Below are 25731 nucleotides of genomic sequence, written 5' to 3' on the forward strand. Positions count from 1 at the left end.
TGGCAAGGAACTTATCACTTAACAAATCTTCAGGAGATGTGATAGAAGCAACCCTTCGAACTTCAGATTGGAACCTGCATTTTACAACACGATGGGAGACATGATTGTCATTTACATCATAGCCTCACACCCACTGGCTTCTGACAGGCACTTGTAGGGATCAGAAAGCAATTATTTTTCCACCTTTGGGCATAATTCAACATCATTGTCTGTAACTTCTGAGTTACAGAGGAGAAAGTTTATTCTCAGTTTTTCAGAATGCTGGAGATCAACTGCAAGATAAGGCTTTGATTTGGTGGGAGGGGGAAGGACTTTCTGCTTTTCACTGCAGATGGTATACATATGCCCTCTGAATATTATGTGGGAAACAAACCAACACACTGCCTTTGCCGTACATACCATACACTTGGCCTCTTTTGCCCTCTTCCTGCACTACTTTGTATGGTGAGTTTTGGTCTTCGCTTGACAACCAGCATTTGCTACCACCAAGAAGTATTGTTGCATGGGTATACAGCTTAGGTAACCAGCAGACACTTCCAGACGAAAACATCTTTCATCATCTGCAACTTGCAGAGGGATGGATAATGATGTAGAGGATCCTTTTCAGTTCTTCCTTTTCCTAATTAAGAGACTCTATATTCAATTCATTAAAGCCATCTGTGTGAAAATTATCTTATTGTGAAAGCTCTGGATCAGTTTTCCTCATCTAGAACCAGATGCTGTTTGTAACCGATTAGGCCTACATCTAAAATTTCAGCTCTCTGAAGCATATGCTACCTTTTAAGTATAGGATTGTGACTACTGTGCCTAACTATAAAGATCCTTTGAAATTACAATGTCAATGTTATTCAAAGTCTTCCATTCTTTAGCTGCCTTTAATGAGGATCTTCTCATACTTCTCTCACCCCTGGAATGTTCTATTCCTCTGTTCTAACTATCCATGCAATAGGGAAGAGACTTCAAAAGTTTATAGGAGAAAATTAATTTGTGCAACTTCCTTACTTCTTACGAGGTCTTTCTAACTACTTTTATGCTATAAACTAAGACCACAACGTCTTCACAGAGTTAATAGCATGACTAACTGCATTTTCTAGAAACTGGGAAAATGTCTCCTGTATTATCCAGTTCAAGCCTTTTCTTTACTATTACCCACTACCGGAATTTAAAGGCTTGTTTGGACCACCATTTCATAGAAAGAAAGAGGATAAAACATGACATTTTTGTTTCAGGTAAAGGATCCTTAATGATATGAAGACTGAAATCTAAAGCTGCAGCATTCACATTTAACTATTTAAACTCAAAGAAAGAGCGGCTTACCAATGAGTATTGCAGTAACCCTAAAGGAAACAGATACATAGACTCAGACAGGTGTTCTCCAAAACATATTTTTAATGTAATCTGCATCTGGAGCCTAGAGAGAGAGAGTAAAAGCAGAGAAATATGCTTATTTTTCCTTTTTTACATTACTGTTAAAGCTAAATCACGTCACGTAAAAAAGAAACTGCAATATTTCCATACATGGAGCTAGCCCTGCATAGGAATTATTTGTGACAGAATGGAACACAAACACATTAGTTAAAATCAAACTAACAATAGCTTTTCATTCTGCCCTCACTGAGGGCTGAACAGTTACTTTCACACTTAAAGCCAAGAGATATGAGCAGTTTAGTATATCTCCTATCAATTTCCCCAAAATTACTTTGAAACATTAAATGCCAGTTGACTTCACTGTACTCACAGAAGATAGAAATTAGTGTTTAGCCTACTTACATTTGTCAACATTTTAAAGTATAACAGGCATCCCACTCTATTTCAAAGCAAGAAGCTATTTCAAGAGCAGTCATCCTGCCTTTGTCACCTTGCAGTTGATACAAACCGAGGAGAGATACATTTTTTTCCTCATAAGGTTTTTATCTTTTCATAAACCCTCCTGTAAGGATTTTGCTATAGCACTCTATTCCTTTTTTAAGGTAGTGTTTTGTACAAATGGAAGAGGTTAATTTTAACCAGTTGCAAAACAATCATTAAAACAGAGCTCTTTGGGGACTTCGGAAATACACTAAATAACTTCTCATCCAGGGACTGTTGTAATGTGTATAAGGTAAACTAACCACACTGTTGCCTTGCATTTCAGAAAATGTCTTCACACGGCACTTAAACAGAACAGAGACACCACAAACAGCTGGAATCTTGTTACAAGCATAAGCTATACAAAAATAGGAATAAAATTTTAGAATTTGGTAAGAAAAGCTTTTTTTTTTTTTTTAATGAGAATACCTTTCATCTTCCTGGTTGAAGTATTTAAGTTGAAATGCAAGATGAATAGCAGAAAAACTGCTTTAAGTATTTATCCCCAAAAATACAGCTTCAGAGGTCTCAACAAGTGAGGAAGTATCAGTGTCTTTGTCTCTAGAGAGCAATACCTATGAACTGTTTAATCAATTTTAAAGCCTGTTTCATCCCCTTAGGGCATAAATTTTTTTCTGTAGCATTCTTCTGCATCAGTAGCTCTGATCAGCATGCAGCAGAAGCAGTATATACCCTCAGAAAAAAAAAGCCCAAACAGGAAGAAAAAAGAACAGAAAAAGAATGCATTAAAAATATAAAAATAAAATGTGTTTTGAATGTTCTTTAGTTCCTCATCCTTACCACAGTCTGAGTCCAGCTAGCAACACTACTGCGTGTATCATCACCATGTTCCACTAAAATAAAACATATACCCACCTCTGAAGAGTAACCACAGTAAGAACAGAACAGATTTCTGGTCCAGAAATTTGGTATCTATACTGAAGTTAAGACAAAATTGGTGTGGAGACAAAACTGATTTCAATCAGGGGCTGAGGGGGCAAAACTTATCACCCAACTGCACTGGCCTTAGTGGCACATGCATCTCAAGAACTGCTGCCCCAACCCTCTCTTCCAATCAACAAATCCAACTTACGCCTAACACAGTACCCAGCACAGGCTCTCTACCGAATTGTTTTAAATTAAGAGAAATTAAGCAGAGTAATGTAAACACACAGGGCTAAATGGAAGTGATATTAAATGCATGAACTCATCTGCCTGGACACCTGAGCCCAAGTATCCAGCAAGGCAACAGTTCAGCAGATAGCCTTATCACCATGAAAAATTAAATTCTGCACAGAGGTGACAGTCTTTAGGACTGATGCACATTGGTTGATATTTAGACAGAACTACATACAATAAATCAGTGCATCCTATTAAATTAGTTTGTTTTTAAAGAGCGGCTAACAGAATAAGCCTGCCTTGTAGCAATTTTCACTACGTTTACATATACTTAATAGTGATACGTTTCCTCTTCTGGGAATGTTTTCCATTTAAAAATTTGCTAACAATTAACAATTTTTGCAGATTAATAATATCCAACTAATTTTAAACATTTTGGGTTTTGACAGTTAGAAAGACAGAAACTTAAAACCACTAAAGAGCAGAGATTCCAGAGTATAAAACTCAAACTCTAAAAACCCCTTTCTCTGTGACCTATAGAAAAAGAATTAGTTTAATGACTTGAAGAGTAATGTGGATCATTTCTAGTGATTTGTTGATTATCCCTACTTACAGAATAGTAGAAAATTATTAAAAAATAAAAAAAATCAAAAATCAACCTAGATGTTCACACAAATGACAACTTGGGTATCATGTGTTTTAATCATTACAAATCAGAGAAATTCAGCCAATTTAATAGAAATTTACTCCTATGTATTTGTGAGAGCAGCTAGCACCCTGGCTTGTACCAGGCAGAAACGGTGCAGCCAGGACTACGGCAGTGATCATACCCCTGTACTCTGCACTGGTAAGGCCACACCTGGAGTACTGTGTTCAGGTTTGAGCCCCTTGCTACAAGAAAGACTTTGAGGTGCTGGAGCGTGTCCAGAGAAGGGTAGTGGGGCTGGTGAAGGGTCTGGAGCACAAGTCTGATGAGGAGCGGCTGAGGGAAGTGGGGTTATTTAGCCTGGAGAGAAGGCTGAGGGGAGACCTTATCACACCCTACAACTACCTGAAAGGAGGCTGTAGCAACATGGGTGTCAGTCTCTTCTCCTACATAAGAAGTGCTAGGACAAGAGGAAATGGCCTCAAGTCATGCCAGGGGAGGTTTAGATCGCATATCATAACAAATTTCTTCACTGAAAGGGTTGTCAAGCACTCCAACAGGCTGCTGAGGGACATGGTTGAGTCACCATCCCTGGAGGTATTGCACTTAGGGACATAGTTCAGTGGTGGACTTGGCAGTGCTAGGTTAACGGTTGGACTCTATGATCTTAAAGGTCTTTTTCAGCCTATGAGATTCTATGATTCTCATAATTTCATACAGTGTAGACATGGCATGGGACAAACAGATGAAGGTTGCTTCAAAATACAGACTCTGAAAGTGGCAATACACAAACAGCACTGCTTTCAACAGATCTTTGTTTAAAAGCATCCCCATATTTTTCCCCAGTAATGGCTAAGCTGGTAGGCACCATGCTGTACACTAACAGGAATACCAAAAGCCCAAAAGCAAGGAAGAACTATTCTTATATGCTCCTAAGACACATTCTTCCTCAATGTAATTTACAAACAACAAAATAATTCTGACATCAACTTAATAAAAATATTAAAAAAGACTACCTTTAATCAATTTGGCTTCTAAATATGTCTATCACTGCCAAAGGCCTAAATCAACTTGTTGAATTTCTGGAGCAAGAACCCCACAGGCACACTTAACTGCCCACCACTGAAATAAAATATCAAGCCCACCGACATTCAATAGGCTTGACAACTAAACCTGCAAGCAAACTTGCCTATCCAACAGAAACTAATTTAAATTTAAGACATTTGCAGGTCTAATGTGCCACAATAAATTCTACTATTAATCAACAGTAAAGTGCTGAATTATATTAAATACCTGATTCACACTCAGATTTAACATTGTTTAGATTTCTTATCAATTCAAAAGAGCCCTTTCTGTTGTAAAAGCTAAGCTGTTGTGCAAATATTATAAAAATAGGTACTTTAATTAGGAGCTACATACACAACAGAACTTCTGCTTTCTTGTTAAGTACAGCTGACGGCATAGTAGAGATATAAAGTCCATGCAAGTATTTAAAAAGATACATAAAATGAAGAAAAAAGGACACTGCTAGAGAACTTCCAATATCCTGGCAAACAGCCACTTACTATATTAGATGATGTCTAGATCTGGACTGATAAGCATCATGCCATCGACATGCTTTATTTTCTTTTGCAGCTAAAGTTGATTTGTAAATTTTAAACTACAGCATACATTTGACTTATTTCTCTTTAAAGTGTATCATTAAGTTCAAGGTTAAACTCTGAGCAAACTTCACATCTAGTCACATAACCAGCACAAACAAGACATCAGTGCAAAGGGGAAGGTGTCAGTCATACACAATGAGGACTCTTCCCTAACTGCACAATGCAGTAAAACAATTTTCAGATTTAAACTTTAAGTGGACTACAATGAGAAAAAGCAAGATTTTTCTTCTCCCAAATTTAGCACAAGTTTCCAAAGATCAAAAGGAAAGCAACCTCAGTTACAGCAATCAAAAAAGTCAAACCCAAGTCTGGAGAGCTGGTAAGTAAACTCCAAAATTAATCATGCTATGAAGACAGCATTCTCAAGAGAGCTCCAAACAAACTGCAAAACAAAATTGGCATTTAAGTTGAAATTGGCCAAGTGCTGCATAGAAATATGCTCACACACAACAGTCATGTTTCTCTATGCACTATAGAGAAGATAAAAGCACTTATGGTAGTTGCAAATGTTAACAAGTCCATACAACTTGTACAATTTAGCAATGAGTCCATAGAAAAAGAATACAGGAAGAGTAGAAATGCTCAAGCAAAACCAAAAGAAGATGACCCTTCAACTGTATAAAATCCACATAACAGTTATAGCAAAAAGACATCAGTGGAAGATATTCAACCCAGTTCCAAACACCCAACAGGCAAGTAAAACCAGAATAGACAAGCCTTTGGCAGACAATTTTAAAGAGTCTAGATGTGGCATTACATATCTAAATAATCCACAAAATATATTATATGGCATGTTCATATTAAATACTGGGTAACCAACTCTGCAGATCTGATGCTAACAATACTTTAGCCAATGACAGCACGATGGAGCAAGCTAAGGGAACGCTGGTGTATCACAACAGTGCTCAAGGAAAATATCTTCACCAAGTCGTGTTTCAAAATCAGTACTCTGGGACTCCATACTATCACCTATGGAGCAAAACAAAGTTCTCTAGTTTCTCAGGGATGTGCCCTGCATAGTATATATTATGATTCACTATTACACGAGCAGCAAGACACTGCAATGTAGTATGATTTATGGGCTGGATTAAATTTTTTGCTATTTCCTTCTCATCCAGCAAATCACTAGCAGTTTGTTTATGCAAGTTTGTGGCATCAAAGTGTGAACCTGACTTGATAAGAAGATTCATGATGTCTGGATGGTTGTTCAGCGCAGCAATGTGTAACGGACTGTTGTTATCTGAGTCTCTGACATTCACATCAGCACCACATTCTACCAGGATAGCAGTAACTTGTAGAGAGGGGAATTTACAAACTGGGTAGCGACCCACACATGTAGTGTTATTATCAACAGCAAGGTGAAGTGGACTGAAGTTATTCTTCCCTCTGGGCTGAAGCTTAAGAAACTTGTAAATAGTCTGTTTCTTAAAATGCTCCTGTTCTGAGCTGCAAGGTACTTTCTCCAACAAGCAAATTAAATGCAAAATGATGGAAAGGGCTTTGTTCAGCTGTATCGGATCAGGGGGACACTGCGTTTGTTTCATGGCCCGTTCTATTTCAAGCACACTTTTGCACAGTATACCCATGAGATCATCAAATGTGACAGTAGTGCCTAGCAGGCCTTTTGCCCTATCTTGTAGCATGAAGGAGAAAAGTTCAGCAAATGACAGTAAACTGCTGGCTGTCATAGGGCTCAGTGGATCAAGATTGTTCTGCTGCATGTCCAAAGCATATTTCCATAAATTGATGCAACGCTTGAAGTTTCCAGAGTCTGCATAGACAGCACCTCTGTATCTAATATAATAGGATGTATCTGGGTGAGAAGGGCCAAGAATACGTTCTCTAATTAATAGTGCTTGCATTCTCATTTCATCAGGGTCTGCAATGAGATTTTCTAGCTCTTGTGAGCTGTTTACCTCTTTAGCATAATCGTATGCCATAATTAGCGTTTGTGGCACAGGTTTGCTCAGGATATTAGTCCTATCACTGTATCTCATTTCCATAGCTCGCTTCCAGTACTTCAAGGCGCCAAGCAGATCTCTCTTCTTGTCCACGAACGTTGCTCCTAGAAGCTCCAGAGCATTTATGCGTTCAGCCTTACTGGTTTGTACATGCTGTGTCAGAAAGTCCACAATATTTGTGTGGCCTGTCACACTAGCTGACATAAGGGGAGTCATTCCATAACCGTCCTTTTCCATTTTAGCACAGTACTTGAGAAGCATCTTCATGATCTCCAAACTTCCAGATTCCGCACAGTCATGTAACGCAGTGTTTCCTGCAAAAGAAGAAACACCATTATGCGAATCATAGTTGAACTGTAGTCCAAACCCCACTAATAGTTAAGAAAAATCAGTTCAAAATACTTTTTTAAAAAGCTAAACATTAATAGTTAAAAAAATAGCTGTTTTGACATCTAGAGACTATGAAAGGCCAAGTAAAACATTAAAGATCTGATTGAATATCAAGGCTGCCAGGCAGTTATACAAACAAAACTGCTCGCTATTATTGCCTGAAGGAATTAAACAGGTTTAAAGGACCCTTTTTGTCTCATTATTAAAAAAGATCAGAATTAAAATTGAATTCTCCACTACATAGAAGTGCAGGAGCAGGCAATTCCATTATGTTAAAAGTCAAGCAAACAGCAGAAGACCAGCCTGGCTAAACAGGGAACTACTTGTGGAGCTGTGCCAGGGGAGGTTTAGACTGGACATTAGGAAGCATTTCTTTACTAAGAGGGCGGTCAAACTCCAGACCCGGCTTCCTAGAGAGGTGGTTGATGCCCCCAAGCCTGTCAGTGTTTAAGAGTCATTTGGACAATGCCCTGGATAACATGCTTTAATTTCTGGTCAGCTGTAAAGCGATCAGACAGTTCGACTAGATGATCATTGTAGGTACCTTCCAACAGAACTACTCTATTCTGTAAGGGATTTTCTATTTGCTTTCAAGTAGCAAACAGAAACTTAAGCTTGCTATCTCCAAGTTGTTTCACTTTTTCCTTCTTCCCTTGTCAAATTTCCCTTTCTCTCAATCTCCGCCAGCGACTAAAAAGTAATGAGACCTGTACGAACATTAAAGCTGGGCCAACTCAACATTGGCTTTGTTTGCCTCTACACTATATCTCTTCCTCTCTCCATGTGCCAAACAGGTGACATATATGTTTTGAAGCAATTAACTGTGGAACACAGTTATTTCCAACACAATGGAAAATAAAATCATCACAACAGGCCCTTCATCTCAGCTGGGGCCTTTTGAGACTGCCAGTATATTCTGAGGAAGGTGGATATCTTAATGTTTTCTTAGGTCTTTATCCTGAAGTTGCTCAGTAATCCCTCTGCTCCTCCAGTTAGGACTCCCAAAGCCAAGAAGAAAAACGTAACTTCCGACAAACAACACACAGCCATCTATCTTAAGTGTCTTATCATTCACATTCACATTATTTCTCATTAGTGTGAGAATTCACAGTCTTTTATTTAAAGGCATTCTAGTTCTAACACCATGTAAGGAAATTTCTAGTAAGCACTAGTGCCACCTGTTTGAAAACCCTATTCACAAAAAATTAGACAGCAAGCACTGGACACAACAGCTAAATATTTAACTATTAGGTTTCAACTAGGTGAAAATTTTGCTTAACTTCAAACATAAGTACTTCTCTGGAGAAGGAGACAAATGCTTCTGGTTGCCTCCCAACATAGTCGCTTATGTTGTTGACTGCTTTTAAAATGACACAGTTTATAACTACCTTGTTCTTTATATTATACATACTACAGATTCAAGTATAGTAACTTTTCAGCCTCCCACTAAATGAATATGTAAACTAACAGAATGCTCATGTAAAAATTCTGGCTCTGAGATTTCTTACATCTTTAGAGCTGCAAATTCCAACTAACTGCCCATGAGATCATCAGCTTCTGTTGCACTTCAGCGAGTTTCCACATTCACAAATGAGACCTCCTTTTCTAAGTGTTCTCTGCCCAGTCATAGTCATCAGATTTGGTTTCTAGAATTTGAGAAGTTTCAGAAAACTTCTCTAATTTGCAATTTTTTAGGCTTTTTTCTTATTGCCAACAAGACAGCAATTAACAGTGTGCTTTGCTGTTGTATTACTAGTTTTTAACAGAACTACAGTGGGTAAGGAGACAGCAGTAGTCTTGAAACCTTCAGCTCATATTTGGGTTAAGCGTGTATTTATATAATTTACTGATCTAAACAGTTTCTATTTATATTCACACACTCCGATTTTTTTCCAGGCTCTGATCTCTAGAAAATGCAATTCACTCTTTATACTACAGTACTTAGCTAATCAAACTCAACCCAAAAGCATGACCAAGATCTGTCTTAAAAGCTGAACACTGTATAGAAACAAATTAAAACTAAAATGGAGGTAAAGTCTTTCTGCTATTATATTCTTTCTGTTGAGAATGCGTTGTTTACCCTGTCTTAAATATATATATACACATGTACTAACTTTGAATGTTTTGCTTTTGAATTTATCATATGCACACGTCTATAAGGAAAAAGATTCATACTTATTAAATGCAGTTCAGAAATAGAAATTTTTTTCCATTTTCATCTCAATTATAAGACCTTAATGTAGTTCCCTACAAATAATTTTCATATCATCTAGCTTTTACATTTGTGACTTCATATCACACATCTTCCTTCTAACAAGACACAGTAAGAGGTTAAAGTTGAAGAAAAAACACAAAAGTAACATTCAGAAATATCTGGTCAAGCCATAATGACTGTCCTCTAAATTCAATACCCACTTGTTGCCAGCAAAACCAGACACCTCAGATCTACAACGTAGACCTCTATTCGGTGTTTTGAATTAGCAGATTATCATGCAGTAGCTTGCTTTTATCTTCTGTTGACAAGCCATCAAGCCAAGAAAATGTTCATCCAATGCTTTTGCAAGTTTTGGTATGCAGAAGTAGTGGTATAGAGACTCAAGGTCTGTTTGGATGAAAATTTTCTAATGGACACTGGGTATTTTGCCTTAGGTTCCCCACTAGTATCCCAAACAGCCTCTGTTAGCTGTTTCTCTTCGTATCTTTCACTTCTCAAAACTTTACATGTAAATTGGTCTGCTGCTTCTTCCTCAAACTTGTTTGTTCTCTCAAACTGAAGAGCTCACAGCACATTTCAAGGCCTCTTTGTTGCTTTCAATTCCAGCAACCACAAGAACAGCGCTAAAGAGGAATGGCAGTTATTCAGGACAGACTGAGTCTCAATCCAGACTCAGCAGATACTAAGACTTAGCTGACACACTAATCAAATTCATATAAAAGATGCGTAAAAAGTTATTTTCAAAAGCTTATGACTCAAGTTTAACATGATTTTGCAATTATAGCAGAGCTACGAACATATTCTGTCCCCCCAGCCAGTATTTTGAGTGCAAGTTCCAAACATTAAAAAAAACCAAAACCCCACAGAAAATATCAGATTGTTTCATGAACAAACAGTGAACTTAACTTGGAAAATATTCTTTCCCTGAAACATTTTGGAATAGTGGCCAGTGATTTTATTATCATTTCCTAACAAATAAGCTGAAGAGGACACTCCAACACAAAGCGGCACTTGAAATTGTCTGTTAGATTAAGATTCACAAAGCTAAACCCATTTCTTACAATGACAAGTGATTTTCAATCTTTGATACCTTAGGCAATTTTTATCACTCATAGAGAGCGTTAAGTCAGTTATAGGTCTGGCCACACTACAGTCTTTAGCATGAGCAACAAAATCTCCAAGCACATAAACGGAGATTCAACCAAATTTAGGTGGGTTAAGTCAGGCAAATTTGACATGCATAGTTTACCAGCTGTAATCCCCTCTTGTCCTTACCACACTGCAGACCAGAACACTGTTGATACTTCAGTATTGAGGGGTGTGAGACCCTTAAACTCCTAAAATGGGAAGATGTCAAACGCAGACAAATACACAAACTCACCAGCACACATATACTGTAAGAATGCTTATTATGCTGGAGAAAGCCTAGTTAAAACGCAGCTACAGCATTCAATTCAGAACTAAAGACTGGCAGGTTCCTCACACCACCTGCACTTCCACACTCAGTGATAAAGACAAAACCAGATGCATCGGGGTGTTGGCTGAGCCACCAATTAACACAGCCGTTTCAGGGTGCATTCAAGTCCATACACCACTTCTCTCAACAGAGCTCTGAAACATTGGAACTGGCACCTGTTTTCTACCTTCAAATTAATATTTTTTTAAGATATTTAAAAACTTGTAACATAAAAGCATCTTAAAGATAAGTGAAAAGGTACTAATAACACCACTGTTCTTAATATTGCTCCACAACTATTAGTATACATCTTGCTGGTTTTAACAATACAATCAATGGCAGCTATTCATATTACACACCGTAGATCCATTGCCATATAATGCTGCTCTTGACACTCTTTTATCAATTGCCAGGCATACATGCTATGACACATTAATACTGGAAAAATCCACAGAAATTAAACTTGGCCATTGCCTGGGTAACTTCAGGTCCAATTCAACAATCTGTATGTCGTTAATTTACAACGCAGCTATGCAGAACATGTGGAAATACACTCAAAGCATCAAGGAATTTCACTACTCTGTCCAACTGGATGTCCTTGATTTAAAAAAAAAATCAACACTTTTTTTATTCTTATTACAATTACTGACATAAGCTGTGAGTAACAGCTGTTTAAGCATATCAAAAGTAGCATTTTTTAGCTATTTACATTGTAGTAACCCTTGGAGTTAAAATAACTATAATTATTTTAAGCCACGTACAAACTAATAAAAGAAGGCCAGCACCGCTATTTTTTAGTGGCTGCACCTTATTTAAGTTTGACTGGATGGTACAGGTACAGCAGTGGAAATGATACATTGTAAAAAAGCCCAAGTTTCCAGAAAAGTGGGCAGGGGAAGACAGTTGAGAGCTGCCAACTTAGAAAACATAAACCCCAGCCTTAAGAAATAACAAGATTACCATCCATCTATATCTAGCAAGTATCAAGTCTTAAAATTTGAGGAAGAACTTGAAAGAAAACATGCTAGTGGCCATTATACCTAATTCAAAGACTACGTTCCATATACTAGCCATGAATTGAACAGTTCAAGGAAGTATAGCAAATCAATCATTATTCTGTGAATTAATTCATCCAATTGAAAAACACTGTATTGTCTATAGTGACAGGAATAAACAGTGGCTGAACACAATTTAGTAGTTAATCATATTTTTGTAACAAAAACAAACATTGTATCTACTACTATATTAAAAAGGGAAAAGGCTAGAAATGTAAAATTTGAAAGTCATTCTCCTTGATAAGCAGTTTTCCAGGGCACACATAGGAAGATGTTGGTCAAATTCAAATATTTTTTTAAAGGTGTGTATTATTATTTCAAAATAGGTTTCATTTAATTTTCTTAATGTATTTTCAATTTTAAAATGATCTGCAGTAATTCAATCATATATAGAAGATAGCTAATATTACAACATGAAAAGCTCTTGCACAGAAACAAAATTGGACTGGGAGTGTTTTGGTAGTTACAGTACTTCTTTGTTAGAAAATAGGTACCACTACACCATACTGCTAGTACTACTTAAAAATAGGTTCCATCTGTATAAAACTTTACTATTCATGTTACCTAATAACTTCCTTTAATTAAAAGCAGCAACAAAGAAATGGAATAATTCCACCTCCAGTCCTTCCAAAACTTGCAAAAATGAATTAAAGATAAAGGTATGTTCAGTTGATGCAGGAGCGTCATGTTTTATTCGTTTGTTACAGTCCTTCTTTAAAATGGCATGAACACTACGCAAACACTTCATGTATCACAGAACTAATTCTTCTAAAAGCTTATCAGAGTGGGGGTCAGGCATTCAAATTCATAATGAGGCCATGATTTCCTATGTCAAAAGCAAATAATTACTAAAATAGACTGTGACATGGGTATGAAAGAAAATGAAGCAATGACACAGAAAGCGATTTGAATTGCAACCAATTAAGTACATCCACTTCCTAACACTTTCAAAATGCTTGATCAAATTTCTGGGTAGTAGAAAAAGAAAGAGAAAAAACACTAATTTAAATTACTGACTTGTATGCAAAAGTAACCCCATGTATATATTTATCCTGGTTCCAGCTGGGGTGCAGTTAACTTCCTTCTCCGCAGCGGGTGCAGCTGTGCTGTGGCTGTGCTGTGCGAGCAATGCTGACAGCACACGGGTGGGTTTGGCTGTGCCCGGGTGGTGTCTATACTCAGTCAGGGACTTCTCAGGGTCTCAGGCCCGGCCAGCGAGAGGGCTGGGGGGGCACGGGGAGCTGGGAGGGGACACAGCCGGGACAGCTGGCCCGAACTACCCAAAGGGATATTCCACACCATGGGGCGTCATGCTGAGTATATAAACTGGGGGAAGAAGGAGGAAGGGGGGGCCTTCCAGAGTGATGGCATTTGTCTTCCCAAGTAACCATTCTGTGTGATGGAGCCCGGCTTCCCTGGGGATGGCTGAGCACCTGCCTGCCCGTGGGAAGCGGCGAATTAATTCCCCGTTTTGCTTTGCTTGCGTGCACGGCTTTGGCATTACTTATTAAACTGCCTTTATCTCAACCCTTAAGTTTTCTCAATTTTACTCTTCTGGTCCTCTCCCCCATCCCACTGTAGGGGGAGGCAAGCAGCTGCACGAGGCTCAGTCGCTAGCCAGAGTTAACCATGACAATATTTTTGCAGCCTTATAAATTAAATCAATCATTTTTATAAAGTGAATTTGTTCAGGTAGCATTTACTTTTTTTTTTCCTAACAGAGCAGTAAGTAATTAATTCTTCCCGGTTTTACTTTTTTTTTTTTTAAAAAAAAGAAGATATAGCTACATATATACAAACATGGAAAGTACACAAGAAAAATGTTACACATCCCTATTTCATATGCATAACAAAAAAAAACAAACCTAAAGGTATGTCTTCCCTTTAAGAAGAAATCAAGTAAAAATTGCAAAGAGCTGATAATCGCAACAACTTAGTCTAGCTTCCATATACTATAAAGAAATAATCACTCTTTTGCTCAAAGTACTTCACAAAAACTTGCATTATCAATTACCAATATGAAGCATGCTGTTAATAATTTAATTTCAATATAAGCTCCCTTTTAACTGAAATTCAAGAATTTATTCCTTTAAACTGTATCTTCCTTATTCTATGCAGGCATTCCTATGGAAGTTGTTTCCACATAGCATCATACACAAAGTATCTACAAAATGCAGTGCACTGCCCATGTAACACCAACCGAAAAAAGGAGACACACACACCACACCCCCCAAAAGAAAATACGCAGAATACTTTTGGAGTAAGGGTTTATAAACAGAGAACAACAGAGAGGAAAGAGGGGAACGCATGGGGAGAGGGGGGCAAGAGCAGGGGCAGTGGGAAGGAAAAAAAGAGGAGCTTTCCATTTTTGTTTTTTATACCCCTCCCCCTCTAAATGAATCTTGGCAAGCAGACAAGACAAACAACCTCAGAAGAGAACAAACCTGTCAGACTCCTTAATGTTTACTGCAAGAGAAAATTAATGATTTTTAACATATAGTAAACCACATACAGCAAAGAGTGTGAATCTCTCTAATCCCCCTGCTTCTGAGTCTGCCAATTCTGCAAAAGATTCGCCCTCGCCGCCCCGGCCCTTACCAGCAGGTTTGAGTGTTACACTTTCCAGTACCTGGATAAATAACAATACTGAAATAGCATGAGTCCTTGATATAGTATTACTGTACGTATAACTTTGATACAGTACCAATAGAGACTGAGGCCTGTATGCCTCTATAGTTTCCAAAATGAGGAAGCGAATTCAACAAGCCTGGTCCTCCACATTATTTTACAAAGGTATTCTAATCAGTACTGTGCCAGTGGAATTTAAGAACAATAAAACATTCAATCACAGTTTTCATTTGCATTTTCAAAATACCTAAGTCCCTCCAACTGCCACAGTACTATGGAGGATCATAAACAACAAAGAATCAGGGCTTGCAACCAGACATCACTGTGCAGATCTTGAACACCTAACAGTTCTTAGGAAATTTTCTAATACTCAGGAGGAGAAAAATTAGTCTTTTGGCTACCAGATGAATCTGCTAACTACAGAAGAGGAACAGAGTTAGTGAAGACCACAAATATCACCTTGAAGGGAAAAGGACCACATACCAAGCAGCTGAGCAATGGAAATACTTACAAGTCATGTTCAGAAAAAGTATCTGCCTTTCAAGTAGATACGTTTGAAAACAGTCCTTATTCCCTGTATCATTATGTTCAGACCACCCTGGCTATCAGCACCTGTGTACTTAACCTATAATTTAACTCACTAATTGCAGAAAGGCAGGGAATGAATCTCCATTATTGCAGCAAGGCTGGTGGAGGAAGATAAAGTGTAACACAAATTAACAAAGTACGCATTATGAATTTTCAAAATGCAAGATACAAGTGTCCTGTCTGGAGTTAGAACAGATGTATAAGATCCCTTTAAAATTATTTTGCATGCAGATCATTTTATTGGAGCAATTATATGAAATATTTTCTTTCAAATATAAAATCCAACAAACACAGCCCAGGTATATCCCCAAGAGAGCCCAGATCTCTAATTTGAAGGCCCCAGAGACTGCTGCCACTTGAATTACATGAAGCGCTTCCCTCCCTACACACAGCAGCCAAACCAAGACTGTGCACAGAAACACACCAGTGAAAACCCGTATTCAAGAATCCAGCAGTCTGTTCTGAATGTGATGAAGGAGCACTCTAACAGATCACTGGCAGGCTTTGCAATGCAGCAGAACAGAAAACTGCATTCAGCTGACACACAGAAATCCTCCTCACCCAGCATAAGGGTAGGTCTGTGCTTCACTTCAGACTTAGTTCTAGGGTTCTACCTCTTCCTGAAAAAGCTCAGGCTTCTGCTACTCTAGCATTATCCACACTGCTCCCCCTTTTAAAAGCAGTATAAAACCCTTTAAGGACTTTAAGTTTAAAGGGGGGGGGGGGGGGGCGGCGGCGGGGAGCATTCAAAAAAACCCAAAACAAAAAAAATACCCCAACTTGCCATTCAAGACTTATACCAGTGAAAGTTAATAAGTGTTGTTATTTTTAATCCGCAACTTTTTTAAACTACGAGTAACATACTGGAGAAGCCTCTGAATTAGGAAGACAGTGGTCCATTAACTCACTTTGCAAGTATTGCTTTGGCTGCTTTTTGCCTTTCTTAAAGAAAAAAAGAAAAAACAGAAAAGACAAAACTCTACAGAGATCTTTGCTGTTTTCCACAATTCTGAGAGAAAAAAACTCACCCTTCTTACCTCAGGCATCAGTTTTTCCCCTCACTAACACTGGTCATAACCTAAAACATTCTTTAAAAAAAATATCCTTGGTTTACATATCTGTTCCCTACGAGCTTCATAAAAGTTTCGGGAAACTGTGGAGGTTCAGATCAGCAAAACAGTAGAAACAAAGACAACTAAAGGCTTGTACTTTAAATTCAGAACCATTGGCCATCTTTCACAGTATAGCACCAAACACTACTTCTTTGTCACCCTCTCCAGCAAGACAATGCCAGAACTACACTTACCTCGACGTAGCACCTAATCTGACTCAGACTCTGAAGTCTTTAACATCTGAATCGTTTCCCAGCTGTACTTTTGTACTTTCACAACCGTCTTGCAAGAACCTCTGCATTCTGAATTTCCATAGTCCAAAACACAGTTGCAGGATTCTGCTTGTATTTCAGAAGCAGGATTTCACCACGTGTTTTCACTTGCTCTTTTATACTCTGCCTCCATTGTCACCCAGACGTTTAGATGCCTGTGAACTTACCTATTTTCTCATCTCAAAATATTTGGATTTTCCCCTGGAACTGTCAATATTTTAAAATTTTTCATATCTTTCCCAGCTCTAGATTTTCCTGGGTTTTAAAACAATTAAGTTCTACCTTGCAATATGAAAATCCAGTAGAAAACCACAAGGAATAATTCAAGTAATTCTGCCCTCACCCTGGTTTTAAGGATAAAATCTGGGAAAGAATCTATAGTAATCTCCCGCAACAGCATTGCTACTGAAGTTACATAGTTTTGTTCTTATAAGGAGAGTTGTAACTTTAAATGCAGCAACATTTACAGTAGCTAAAGCTTTTAATTTTTCCACAGATAGGCTTCTGCATACATGGCCCAGGAAGGTGCCTGTCTGAAAAGAATTCAGACGTAAGGATAGCAACAACTTCTACTACCCCAGAGCACAGCACACAGGTACTCTGTATCTCCTTACTACAAGTGTAGACACATTGTCAACTGTTTAGTACACAGCAGGGAGGAGCAGAAACTGAAAGTAATACACAGAGACTTTCAAGTGGAACATGACAACGTAAAATAAATCCTTTTGGAAATACTAATTTTGAAATTAATAGGTGCTAAGCATTCTTGCAAAACAAAGCTGAGAAGGTTAGTTATTGAGCCTCAGCCACTGCAATACCCATACTGTTGCAATACTTAGGGCTATCAGTTTTGTTCAGTTCTGCCTTTCCACAGCTTTCGCTTTCAGGGTTTATAGTACTTTCTTTCTCTGTTCGGAGATCAGGCTGCTTTAAGACGTCAAAAATAAAAAGTATGCTTGTGTCATATCAGAGGGGATTTCCACACACAAAAATGTATTCCACATACTTGACCAATAGATGCCTATTATGTACACATATGTTTGTAAACATAGCAGATCAAAGCAAAAATTGAGTTGTAATGAGCTAAAACTTATGCAATCCAACATTTTTTTACATTCAGTTTAAGTAAGGATCAGTTATACCATACAAACCTTTGCTCATGTGCCTAGTTGTGAGTCACACAAAGTAAAGCAAGCAGAGAGAGGAAGGAATTAAGGTAAGAGAGAAACAGAATACTGAGAAAATCCGCAGGAGTGTATGGCTGCCAGTCAGCCATTTAAACAAAGACAAACAATACTAATGCACTAGTAAACTGAACACTAAGGACCAGTAAACCCTACTCCACCAACACAAACTTGAGGGCGTGGGGATGCAGGCAGTGTGGGAAGCTGAGATGTATCTTTTTCCCTGTTACATCACAGAATTAACAGCACTGCACTGTTCATACCAATCACATAAAGGGATAGGTTTAAAACTAAGGAGCAATACACACTTTATATTTAGCTTGTTATTCCAAGAACCCTGTCTAGAAAAATGACATTTTTATCTTATCACAAGTCCATGATGATTCACAAGCAACCTTAAATCGTTACAAAGGAAGATTTATTTTGCTCTGCCCACCTCTATGACAAATCTGTGGTTTAGCTTTCTTTACATTAAACCCACATATCTGCATGATTTGCTGAAAAAAGGCATATTTAACTAAACAGCTTCTCCAAAGATTACTCTCATATCTGGCATTTAAAGTATACTTTGTATCTAGATTATTGTATGATACTGGTAACAGAAATAATTGCAAGGTAAGTACACTGTTACAAATGTGATTGGCCTGAAACAGGCAATGGAAGTATTAGGCTACAAAAAGTTTATTAGCAGATCAGTAATATTTTTATATGTGTGTATATATAAAAATATATAAAATAAGATGCTGAAAACCAATCCTGGCTCACTAAACTACAAATTAACCCTAACCTACAATAATTGGCATGCTTTTCAGGTAAATATCACACCCACATACAAGTTTAAGATGTAATAAAAAAACCTGTTGTTAAGAAAAAGGTCCACATAATTACAGTCATAGCAAAACCAACAATCTTCACTTTGAATGATAACGCCAGGGTAATTGTAAACAGGAGCAAAGAGATGACGTTTGTGATCTGTGCAGTTCTTCTGTTGATATCACAGTCACCTGTAACTTCATTTCTTTATTCCTAATATATGTTTTTGTTTACTAACACTGAAAAAAGTTCCAAAATCATTCAACAATTCAGAGGGAGAGGAGAGTAAAAAGCAAAGTGGTTATTTATTTCCAACGTAGAAAATTTTTCTCCTCTATACATCTTTCCTTGTACTAGCATTGACACAAGTTTTATGTACAGTGTATTTGGTTTGTTTAGAAACTGTGTGAAAAACAAGAATATATGCTCATATGTATTTGAGTATGTTGCTACACCAGCCTACTACAAGGAAGAGTTCTTACCAAGTGTATTTTTTCACATTCTTAAATATGACACTTCATATGACTGAGTCTTTTTAAGAATTAGGGGCTTAAGATTAAAATTTATCAATTTAGAATGAAATTATACAACCCACATTAACAAAGGAACACATTGGGAGAAAAAACACAGTAAAAACATAGCTATACACCTTTTTTTTTTTTCTCATCCACTTTAAAAGACTAGAATATTATTTTTGGATGTCAGCCTCGTAAAGGTAAATGAGTAACTTTACTCGTATTTACAAGGAAAGTAAAAAAATTAAACTTACCTTTAACACTTTTTCTGTTGACATCAGCTCCTTTTTCAAGTAAATACTGAGCAATGTCTTTGTGGCCTTTGTAACATGAGATCATCAAGCATGTATGCCCATGACGGTTTGATACTTCCAGGTCTGCTTTGTGCTCCACAAGGTACTTCACTATTTCCAGATGACCATCAAAACAGGCAGCTCTAAGCGGTGTTGAATTTGTCAGAGTTGTATTGTTGACAGATGCACCATGATCTAAGAGACACTGAACCACCTTCAAGTGGCCAGCTGCTGATGCTGCCCATAACGGCGGAGCCCCCTCAATGGTCTCACCATCAAAATTCACCGAACCACCAACTTCTATTGACGCAGAGCAATGGTCCAACAAGTATTCAACCATGTCAAGGTGACCATAACGGGCTGCCATCAGAAGTGGTGTGGCACCATTGGTTTTCTCTGACATCAGTAGGGCTACCTCTTCTCTTGTTTTGCTTGCCAGTAACTTCAAAAGGAGCTGCAGCTTGCCAGCACGAGCTGCATTGAACACTGCTGTCTTTAGATCCATTTAGTCTGTACCTCTCTGCTTCTTGAAGGATACACGCCTGCCTTTTTCACAGACAAAAGCTTACTGGAAACACACAGCCCAAACAGAATGTCCCCAGCTTCTTCTCAGATCAGTTTCATCTAGATGGGACAACATGAAGACTCTGAACAGGGTCCTGAGAAAGCACCAGCTGTGCTTGTTACAGATCTGCAAGAGAAATAATTCTGGATTTTTTCACCTCCTACTTCTCGAACAAGTAACCGCAGTTGTATTTTTCTACAGCGACACCCCAACAACTCGCTGCAGTGTTGCGGCAACGTCCAGCTGCCGTCCTTGGGACCTCCCGGGCCGCGCGGTGCCCCCTCAGGAAAGCTGCTGGAGGGGAGGGGGCTGATCCTAGCAGCGTATTATCCGCAGCAGCTGCGGAAAAACCCTCTTCGCCCTTACAGCGTGACGAGCCGTATCCCGACCTGTTCTGAGGCGCAGCCGAAGGAACGCGCCCTCCGCTCCCCCGCCGGAGCCCCGCAGACACGCACCCCGCGGGGCAACGCCAGCCAGGGAGAGCGACGCACGCCCCGGCCGCCAGGCTTTGGCCGGGTCTCAGGAGGCAAGGGCAGCCCGAGCCTGCCCCTTCCCTCACGACCACCCTCAGCCCGCCCTGAGGGCCGCCGGCCCGCTTCAAAGCGAGCCCCCTCCCCCACCCTCCCTCCCCTCAGGGCCCCAAACCCGCTCCCGGCTCCCTCACGGCCCGCCTCGGCCACCGCGCCCGCCCGAAGCCGGCCAGAGAGGGCCTCCGGTCTGCGGGTTACCTTCCCGGGGCGCTGTCGGCCCCCTATCGCCGCATCCAGCCTCACAGGGGAACACCGGCCGCTACGCGCCGAGCTCCGTCCAACACCGGCCCGGCGCCTGCAGCGCGGCGAGGCGCAGCCGCCTAGGAGCGGCCGGGACCAATCAGAAAAGGGCGTGCAGGGCCGCCAGCCACTGGCAGCGGGGCTGGGGGCGGGACTACGCCGCCGCTCAAGGGCAGCGGACAGCACGGCGGGCGGCCGCTAGGGGGCGCGCCAGGGCGCCCCACGCGCCGCACCCCGACGGCGGGGCCGGGGCTTGCTGGGGGCGTCGGAGCTGACCGGGCTCTGCCCCACGCCGGGGGGCAGCTCAGCCCCGCGGGCCAAAAGATGCCATATACGTATGCCTCATGAAGTAATAAATTTTGAGTGAAATGTCTGCTGTTTGCAGCGCAGGGGATGCTCGGGCTCTGGGCAGCGTCGCTGTCTGGCATAAAATTTGCAACGTTGCCGTGGCTTGCTATGGACTTAGCACGTAACATTTGTTTTATTCCTATAATAATGAAAAGGGGAAAAGATCTTGCAAAAGCTGCACCTGAGCAAGGGAATGTAACTTCTGTCCCAATCAAGTATGTTATCTGCCAGCCACAGAAAGGAGGGATGGATGCCACACGCGGAAACAAACTTGGAGAAGACCCATGGGCGTTAAAGGGCAGTAATTTGGGCATCAATTTGCAATACAGTCTAGCAGCCTCTCCTCCATACTCGCAAAAAAATGGAAAAAAAAAAAAAAAGAAAAGAAAAAAAAGGGGGGCGAAAGGGAAAAAAAAGAAAAAACACAAAGCAGCTCCATTTGAAATTTTATGTACAGAAGCAATATATCACAGCCTGGGCTGCTGTTTGCCCCTTTGTCCCTGTGCCAGCAAGGCAGTACAAAGGCTGCTGACTGGTTTGTCTGCAGATCTCAGAGCCAGAAAGATAAAAATGACAGGGATACAGAGAAGAGCAATCAAAATTATTTAGGATCTGGTGGTTAATTTATGGAGAGAGATTAAAAGATGTAACTATGTGTAAATGCTAAATTAGAAGTAAGTTGGGTTAAGAAGAGTAGTTTTTCAAGATACGTGAGGGAAGTGGAGAATTATGTGAAGAGTTTTACAAGCTTTAGTCAACAGCAATTGGGAAGAAAATGAAGGAAAGCCCATGCTTAGCATCAAAAATAATATCCTGGTAGGGAGGCTGTTGTCAAGCCAGAAAAATCATTCTGAAGTCGTGGGGCCTTGTTGATAGAATCATTTGTGTCTGGGCTGTGCAGGTCATATCACATATGAACAAGGTACTGTAGGGAACAGTTCTGTGCTGGAGGGAACACGGAGGTGGTGACCTGACAGACCTTTCCCCTTCAGTCCCTGGAGTCTTCCGGGCGGGCGGTACACAGTGCAAGCAGCACTGGTGGATGTGCAAACTGCAGGGCTTCATGGTCGCTTGTAAAGTGGTGGATGGAGCAGTGCTTCTACAGATGTCAAATCTGCATGTCCCCACACCCTCCTGGCTCTGAATCAGGCCAAGGTCCTGGGGCAGGGCCCACGGGAGGAAAGGTGGGCAGGCAGGCCAGCGGGGAATGGGAACGGCTTCTGCAGAGACCTCCTGCCTGGGCCATGGCAGACAATGAGCCCTGGCACGGAGCTGTGAGCTGCACTGATGGGGAGTTTGGGGACAGCCTGCCAGACCGCTGGGGTTCTTCTTTAAACAAAAACCTTTGTCCCCTGTGGCAGATATGCTTTGACATTTCAGAAATCTATCTTAAGAGTCACTAGGTGTAGGCATAAATGAATTAAGCAGAGGAATAAGCTTACAGAAAATTCTACGGGAGTTAGACTTCTGTAAGTGCCAGCCTTCTCTTTCATACCTCAATACAGATATGCCTTCAACAGTTATTTAATTGTATTTATACTTTATAAAGGTCACTTTCAGTACACAAGTGGACTTAGGGAGGTCTGGCAATGTGGCTGCATCCTGCCTGCTGTTGGACGTGTCTCACTTCCATGCTGGCCCACGAAGGCAGCACTTGCTCAGCAGTACCTGGCTCCACAGGGGCACAAAGAGCCATGGGTCCAGGCACAGCCCCAGCCAGCACTTCCCCACTGCAGTTATTTTCTGACTTCCACAATGGACCTAAGCCCTGCTTCCCAGCAGTAAGCAGCAAATATTTTGACCCAGTGTACCTAAACCACTGTGAAAAAGAAGAGATAACTCATTACTTTAAGGTTTCAATTTCAACCATTTGTAGCCAGTCAGTCTGGCACGGGACACAGTGCCAGGGGCAATTTCATCTGACTTCCCTCCCCCTTTCTTGTAGCCCCATGCCTGTGGGGAACAAGGGTGGTGTTGTCAGACTGGGATTTTTTGTGGTGCCCCGGTTGCAGCCCATGCTATTGAAAAGACCAGTTAGCCTTGATGCTTGATTGGTTTTGCTGTTTTGTTCCCCAAATAAACTCTGTTTTTGAAAGCTGTGAATAGAGAACAGTATTAAGTGGAATAATAACATTTGTTGCCATGATTTAGTTCTCACCTCAGTGTATTCTTGTCCTCACAGCTATTCAGCAGAAGGTACTTGTCACATACATGAAGGACTGAGGTGCTACCTACCTTGCAGACACCTGTGGTCTGGTGCGCAGCAGTCCTCCCCTCTGTGTCTGGGTCATGCCTCTGTGGCACTGCATCTCACAGAGCAGTGGTTTACTGCTGCATCCACAGCCCTAGTTCCAGATTGAAGAAATGTTCATTTTGTGTATAAATGGTGATACCATAAGGAAAAACACGCAGGTCACCCAACCATGCTTGATAGAGTGCTACGTCTGAAACAGTGGGAAGGTTTTCAGGACTACCATTGATAATATTTTAGGAGGCAAATTCTGTTTTCAGCAAAAGATCCGGTTGTAAAGTGCTGTATTATTTAGTTTCAGCCCTTCATGATTTAAACCTGGCTGGCAACCAAGTCCCATGCAGCAGCTCGCTCACTCCCCCCACCCGGAGGGATGGGGAGGGGAATCAGAAAGGAATGTAAAACTTAAGGGTTGAGATAAGAACAATTTAATAGGTAAAGCAAAAGCTGTGCACGCAAGCAAAGCAAAATAGGGAATTCATTCACCGCTTCCCACGGGCAGGCAGGTGCTCAGCCATCCCCAGGGAAGCCGGGTTCCATCCTGTGTGATGGTTACTCGGGAAGACAAACACCATAATGCCACATGTCCCCCCCTTCCTCCTTCTTCCCCCAGTTTATATACTCAGCATGACGCCCCATGGTGTGGAATATCCCTTTGGGTAGTTCGGGCCAGCTGTCCCGGCTGTGTCCCCTCCCAGCTCCCCGTGCCCCCCCAGCCCTCTCACTGGCCGGGCCTGAGACACTGAGAAGTCCCTGACTGAGTATAGACACCACGCAGGCACAGCCAAACCCATCAGTGCACCATGAGCATTGTTCTCACATCAAATCTAAAACACACACTGCACCAGCTAGTAAGAAGAAAATTAACTCTATCCCAGCTGAAACCAGGACAAGTTCTTTATCCCTGTGTCCCAAGGGACAAAGGAGGATGGTGCAGAGCTTTCTTCCTCGTTGAGGCAGGCTATGCACAGCAATAGAGCAGAGAAACCTCAACCACATCTGCACTGTTATCTTTGGCACTAGGAGCAATATATCTACATTAATATGGTTATTTCCTCAATTTTTTTATCCCACTTTTCCTCACGCACCAGCCAGTATTCACAGCATGACTATACTTCTGTTAGGCCCTGAACTAACTCAAAAAAAGTGTTGCATTTTGCAAGGTGGACACACATGAACTCCAGCTGCTCTCTGTAGTGTATAGTGCATGTCTTACCTAAACTGGCACCAGTTCCCTATACAGAGGTGGGAAATATAGGTGTACATGTAGGGAATATAGGCCAGGAAGGGGGTACAGGGCATAATATCAGGAAGATTCCCAGGAAGGGGAGGCAGAGCAGACAGTAAGCTGAGCAGAGAGGTTCCTAAGGCATCTGTGAGCAAATGCCTGCATGTGAGCTGAGTCCAAGTTAATCAATAAACTGAAATAACCTGTGAAGCACAACCTGAATCCTAAGTATTCCTTGAGGTGACTTGATCACTGGGTGAGGAGGTGGTGACCACAAACTCTGGTTGTCTGCTGCCAAACTTGCTTTAGTAAAGCCCCTTCCTGGCTGCCTGTGCTTGCCCACAGCTCTGGCAGCCCAGGTGGTGGCACAGATGCCGGCAGTGATGCTACATGCAGTTATTGTCATTTGCTTTTACCCATGAATATTTATGCATTTTCATACAAAGCAGAAGAGTTTCACGAGGACTGACAGAGACTCTGGAAATATCTGCACCCAAGGGCTGTGACACCCTCTGAGGCAGCAGGAGACCCTGAACCATGTAAACAGGACAGGTGATGTGAACCTGAGCCCCAGCATCTGCTGCATCACAAAACATCCCTCTCTCCCTCAGGACAGCAAGCACCACAGGGCTTTGACACACACTACAGTTGGGGAGATAGCATGCATGAGGTATTTGCATATTTAGGCTAAGTCTCCTAAAATGTGATTGCTTACTTCAGGTGACATTACTGATCCAGATGTTCACCCTTTGGTCTAAAACCCCAGCCCTTCGCATGCAAGTCCACTGGGGGACAAGCCAGATGATGAAG

The 25731-nt window shown here is 40.8% G+C and overlaps 1 protein-coding gene across 1 annotated transcript; it reads right to left on the reverse strand.

Moving 5' to 3' along the window:
• Positions 1-1369: 1369 nt before the first annotated feature.
• On the reverse strand, positions 1370-24251 carry FEM1C (fem-1 homolog C). Its single transcript, XM_080372654.1, has 3 exons — positions 21053-24251; positions 19721-20450; positions 1370-7552 (listed from the first exon to the last, which is right to left on the reverse strand). Exons 2-3 carry the CDS (start codon positions 20262-20264, stop codon positions 6243-6245), a joined length of 1854 nt encoding a protein of 617 aa, XP_080228780.1. The 5' UTR covers positions 20265-20450; positions 21053-24251; the 3' UTR covers positions 1370-6242.
• Positions 24252-25731: the final 1480 nt, after the last annotated feature.

This window comes from Falco punctatus (genome assembly GCF_963210335.1).
Source record: "Falco punctatus genome assembly, chromosome: Z".
Lineage (NCBI taxonomy): Eukaryota > Metazoa > Chordata > Aves > Falconiformes > Falconidae > Falco > Falco punctatus.

Excerpts from the sequence above, each read along its gene's own strand:
- FEM1C (XM_080372654.1), bottom strand. The coding sequence starts at position 20,264 with ATGGATCTAAAGACAGCAGTGTTCAATGCAGCTCGTGCTGGCAAGCTG. Across the intron at positions 7,553-19,720 it reads CAACAGAAAAAGTGTTAAAG|GAAACACTGCGTTACATGAC; the intron begins GTAAGTTTAATT and ends CTTCTTTTGCAG.